This window comes from Gekko japonicus, unplaced genomic scaffold, assembly GCF_001447785.1.
Source record: "Gekko japonicus isolate JY-2015 unplaced genomic scaffold, Gekko_japonicus_V1.1 scaffold890, whole genome shotgun sequence".
Taxonomy (NCBI): domain Eukaryota; kingdom Metazoa; phylum Chordata; class Lepidosauria; order Squamata; family Gekkonidae; genus Gekko; species Gekko japonicus.
This window is the reverse complement of record NW_015167565.1, coordinates 295,668-301,212: the sequence shown is the minus strand read 5'-3', so window position 1 is coordinate 301,212 and position 5,545 is coordinate 295,668. Positions and strand designations below refer to the sequence as shown.

General features: G+C 46.5%; 1 protein-coding gene across 1 annotated transcript in view; it reads left to right on the top strand.

Annotated features, from left to right (window-relative positions):
* GRIK4 (glutamate receptor, ionotropic, kainate 4) overlaps positions 1–5,545 on the top strand; it is a 311,636-nt gene that overhangs the window by 299,426 nt on the left and 6,665 nt on the right. Inside the window, exon 21 of the mRNA XM_015413813.1 lies at positions 2,853–2,971. Coding sequence (XP_015269299.1) covers positions 2,853–2,971 — 119 coding nt within the window. The remainder of the gene's footprint in view (positions 1–2,852; positions 2,972–5,545) is intronic.

Sequence of the window (5,545 nt, the reverse complement as noted above, 5' to 3'; positions counted from 1 at the left end):
CTGCATGGAGGCAGGCAATGCCAAATGACCTCTGAACGTCTCTTGCCTTGAAAACCCTACGGGGTCACCACAAGTCTGCTTGGGACGACAGTTCCTTCTTGTATTACAAATACCGGTTCCCAGGTGATTGGCAGAGAGTGCGATATAAAAGTCCTGCCTCTGGTAAATGCTCCTTGGAGAGCCAGTTTGGTGTCGTGGTTAGGAGCGCAGGCTCCAGTCTGGGAGAATCAGGTTTGATTCCCCCACTTTTCCACATGCAGCTGCTGGTGAGACCTTGGGTCAGTGACAAGTTCTCTCAGAGCTGTTCTCTCACAGGCAGTCCTCAAAAGAGCTCTCTCAGCCCCACCCAGCTCACAGGGTGTCTGTTGTGGGGAGGGGCAGGGAAAGGAAATTCTACTGAGACTCCTTCGGGTAGTGAAGGGCGGGGTATAAATCCAATCTCTCCTTCTTCTTCCCTGTTGAGCGTTCTACAGCTGCCTCCGTTCTCTTCCATCCCACGATTCCTTTACCTGTCATTGCCATTCAAGTGGGCGTCTGGTTGCTTACAAAGGTGTGATTTACTGAGTGGCAGGCACGCCCCCGAGATGCTGCCAAAAGAAATTACGGAGAATGGCAGAGAGACGTGACCTGCTATTAAGAACAAACAAACAAACAAACAACAAAGCATGCCAACGATTTAAAAGGGGGGACCGGTGAGGACTTGTGTCTGAAAGCTGTGTGGAGATTGTCAATAAATCCTTGCTTCTCATACTGTGATTTACTGTGACAGAGGAGGGGACCAGAGATTGTAGAGGCATCCCAGGTGATTAATAGCCGAACGTGATAACCCCAGCACAAGCCAGTAGCCACCACATGGCTCACGGTAATCAATCCAGCCAACAGACCCAAGAGACCCAAAAGCACAGGCGGAAGCTTTCCTGAGATACCTCCGCCTACAGGCACGGGCAGGGGTCATTTCGTAGAAAAAGAGGTGCAGGAGCTAATGAGTTATGCAGAGGAGGGAGAGCTTGTACCTGAATAAAATTTGGTCTTAAAGGTGCCACTGGACTGTTTTGGGCCAGGGGGGGGGCTCTGCAACTTACCTGGCTGCTTCTTGCTCTGACTGAGGGCTGCTGGGAGCAGGGGGTGGGGCTTGTTACATGTGCCCATCCCCTGGGCTCCTTACTGCCAGAGCTCCACTCCTGTGCGCTCCCGCAGGAAATGACCCCTGGGGAAGAGGAAATTACATTTTTGGGGCCGTGGCGCGTCTCTCGCCTAATGCTCTGATCCTAATTTCCATTCAATTCAAAACCCACTCCACTATTCCATCAAATACACTTGTAGTGCAAGATTGCTTCCCAGACGTTTAAAGGGGCAGTTATCTAAGCATGCTTCTGTTGGGACTGGACATTCAATGTTTTGATAGCCAGTGCACAGCTTTCTTTGAAACTGCTGAGATCTGGATTTGCTAGGCTGAAAGTTATCATAAAACTCTGACCGCAGGTCAGGGGCTGAAACTTGATGTGCTGGTGGGTGATCCACGTATGGATCTTTTCCGTGTATTTAAAGCAGTGATGGCCACTGGGAGGTAAACGGTTCCTCCCTGTGCTGAAGCTCAGCCTCACGGAAGCTGCTGTTGGCCACCCCAGGAAGCAACATGCAGATATGGTACCTCTCTCTTTCTCCCTGTTGGCAAAATAGCAGCTTAGCAGGTGGGTTCTGTTGGGAAAACGGCACAGAGGAAAGTGGGTTGGGGAAGATCTTCCCATTGGTTCCCCTCTGCAGGGGGTAAGGGCGCTGTGGCTTGCTAACATTGAAAAAAAACAACAACTGGAGATCCCTACGTCTAGCCTTATTCCACAATCAGTCAATCCGTCAAGTCCAAGTTCAACTGTAAACGTGCATTGCAGGGAGGGAGATGAATCCACCCTTCACTGCCAGTTTGATGGAGTGGTTAAGAGCATGGACTCTAATCTGGGAGAACCGGGTTTGATTCCTCCACATGCAGCTGCTGGTGTGACCTTGGGTCAGTCACAAGTTCTCAGAGCTGTTCTCTCAAGAGCACTCCTTGAAAGAGCTCTCTCAGCCCCACCTCCCTCACGGGGTGTCTTTTGTGGGGAGGGGAAGGGAAGGAGACTGTAAGCAGCTCTGAGACTCCGAGTGAAGGGCGGGGTATAAATCCAATCTCCTCCTCCTCTTCTTCTTCTTCTTCGACTGCCTTGATTATGAGCACTACTGGGTGATCTTGTGTATGCACTCAATGTGCTTCATACAAGTTGGAGCCTTTAGCTTTGGTTTCAGCCATCTCTGGTTCAATGTTTCGAGATAGCAATGACCAGGGCTTTTTTTTGTAGAAAAAGCCCAGCAGGAACTCATTAGCATATTAGGCCACACCCATGACAGCACAGCTCATTCGCATATTAGGCCACACACCCGTGTTACCAGAAGTGTGGTCATCTAGCCACACCCACCTTTTGCTTCTTATTCTGTTTACCTTGTTTGTGGTCAAAACCCAGGGCCTTTTTTGGAGCCGGAACCCCTAATGTAGCCAATCCTAATAAGTTCCTGCCACTGGGTGTGGCCTACTATGGTGTGGCCTATTATGCTAATGAGTTCCTGCTGGGTGTGGACAACTTGGGAGTCAGCCGGAACTCCGTTCCTGTGCGTTCCTGCCCAAAAATAGCCCTGGTAATGCCCAAGACAACTTCTCTTTAGAGATCTTTAACCCTGAACAGATGGGCTTAAGACGTCTTTCTCCCAGTCAACGTTAACAGGAAAAGGGATAGATGGGACCACTGATGTATATCAGTTTAAAATGGCTCCTTAGAAGTTAAGTCTGCCATGTTAACATTTGTTGCCCTTTCTGTTGGCAGGCCTGGGAATGGAGAATATAGGTGGAATCTTTGTGGTTCTGATATGTGGTTTAATCGTAGCGATTTTTATGGCAATGCTGGAGTTCTTGTGGAGCCTTCGACATTCTGAACACTCCGAGGTAAGAGCCTGTGATGGGAAGGGCAAATTCTAATTTTTCTTGGTTAATTTTATTATTTGTCTTTGGTTATTCTTCGGTCGGGGCCGTGGTGGCTCAGAGGTTAAGGTTAGTGAAAAGGAGGGCCAATATTAAAACCTTCCCATAAAAGATCTTTTAATATTGGCCCTCCTTTTCACTAACCTTTGCTTGGTTTGGGGGCTCAGAGGTTAAGCCACTGAGCTGCAGATCCGAAGGTCTGTAGTTCGGCAGTTCGAGACCCTAGTGCTGTGTGCTGTATTCTCTGGTCCCAGCTCCTGCCGACCTAGTAGTTCGAAAGCAAGAAACTGCAGTTAGATAAATAGGTACCACTTCGGTGGGAAGGTAACAGCGTTCCATGCGCGTTGGCATTTAGTCATGCCGGCCACATGACCACGGAAGATTCTTCGGACAGCACTGGCTGTTCGGCTTGGAAATGCAGATGAGCACCACCCCCTAGAGTTGGATTCGACTAGCTTTCGAGCAAGGGAAACCTTTACCTTGACTATTCTTCAGTCATTTTGAGTCCCGGTTGTTTACGGACTATTTCTTTCCTCAGTGTAGTGAAGACTGGTTTTATATTTCTATGTTAAACTACTGCTGCTGCTGCTACTTATCATCATCATCTCTTGGGTTAGATATAGTTTTACGGATTGGCGTAAACTGCCCTAGGGATCCTTCGGGATGGGAGGATGGGATTTGCATTCCTGGTAAATAATTATTAAGTCAAGCATGACCCAAAAGCAGCAGGCACCAGAGTGAAAGTTTGCTGGTGGATTCCCAGTGTAGTTAAAATCCTGGGTAAAACTGAATGCTATCAATGGTGCCTAAAAAGAAAATGTGAAATAGTAGAATGCAGACTATATGACTGTTCTGGGTACAGGCAGAAACACTTTTTATCACTTGGGTATTGCAAGTGAAAATGGGAGACACTAACATTTTCTCTAATTTTTAAGGCCCAATTTTCACACTGCTATATGGAAAACACTTTAGGAGAGCCAGTTTAGGAGAGCCAGTTCGATGTAGTGGTTAGGAGACGACCCAATCACATTCTAGCAAGCTGCAAGCGGGAACGTTTGTGATTGGTCCTTATGTGCTCAACCTGATAGGTTGCTATGTGTATAGTGGGAGTGGCTATGTTAGCCGGGAATGTTTAAATACCGGGCAGTTTCAATGGGCAAGCTGTTCGGGCTATCAGGTGTTGTACCGTGTCGAAGAAGTGAACAAAGAGCTGAATAAACTTGAGTCTTTGCTGAAATCACTCTCCGACTCATTGTATAAATCCAATCTCCTCCTCCTCCTTCTCTTCTTTTGTATATGAATTAAAGCTGCATGTACATTGTTACATGTGTCATGCTCAAACCATAGAAATTGCTTCCTGTCCCTATGCTTGGAAAGCATTACTGGCTGTGCCTTCCCAATGTAGAGAATTGCATAATGTGAACTGGTCACAACTCTCACAATTGAGGATGTGCAGAAAACTGCGCTACCAGCTTATGACCAAGATGGCTGCCTAACTGTTGCTTTCTGCCCTCCCCGTTAAATCAAACGTTTGATTTAACTGCATTTCCCGATATTTTGTCTGCCGGTTTTTTGCTCTCAATTTCTCATTCAAGCAAAGCCTTAAAGATACACTTTGCTGATTCCCCAAAGTGTGTGTGTAGATGTGTAGAGTGGGGAGGAAGAGACCACTGCAATTTCTCAAGCAAGAGTTCCGGGTATGGAACAGTAGTGAGCACTTTAGCTAGAATAGTTTTGCCACATACATTTACCCTCTGGACATCTTCAGAGGGTATTTAACCATATCTGTGGCATGAGGCTTGAAACAGCTTGTTTTAAATTTCCTGTCAAATATTTCTCTAATCATTCTGAATTGCCCATATTAACTTGTAGCCTCAAACTTGCTGATTTTTCACGACTTCTTACGGCTCTTGTTGAAATGAAGCTACTAGTGTTTCATCTGTGAATGAAGAGTGATATTTGCAATTTGACTGTTCTCATGCATTTTCCAGTCAATACTATAATAAACTATTTTATGATTAACACAACAGTACAAGCAAAAGGGTCGGCAGAAATAGCAAACAGAAAAAAGGACATAAAGTATGTATTTATTTGTTTATTTATTTATTATATTTATACCCCTCCCTCCCATTCATGGCCGGCTCAGGGCGGCTTACAACCACATAAAAAATACAATGCATAAAATAACAGTCTTAAAACCTTAACAATAACAATATTAAAAGGTGCTAACAATAATAATCCAATATCAATTTAACATTACGTCTAAGACGGCACTCAACTTCCATGCCATCCTAATGGTCAGTCCCGATCTAACGTTGTATGGGTGGCTCAGGCTGCTTTAAGATTTTAAGGGCAGGGCATTCTCCCCCAGGGCGGCTCCTAATTGAACGCCTGGCGGAAGAGCTCCATCTTGCAGGCCCTGCGGAACTGCATAAGGTCCCGTAGGGCCCTGATCTCCTCCGGTTGCTCGTTCCACCAGAGCGGAACCACCACCGAGAAAGCCCTGGCCCTAGTTGTAGCTAGCCTGGCATGCTTTGG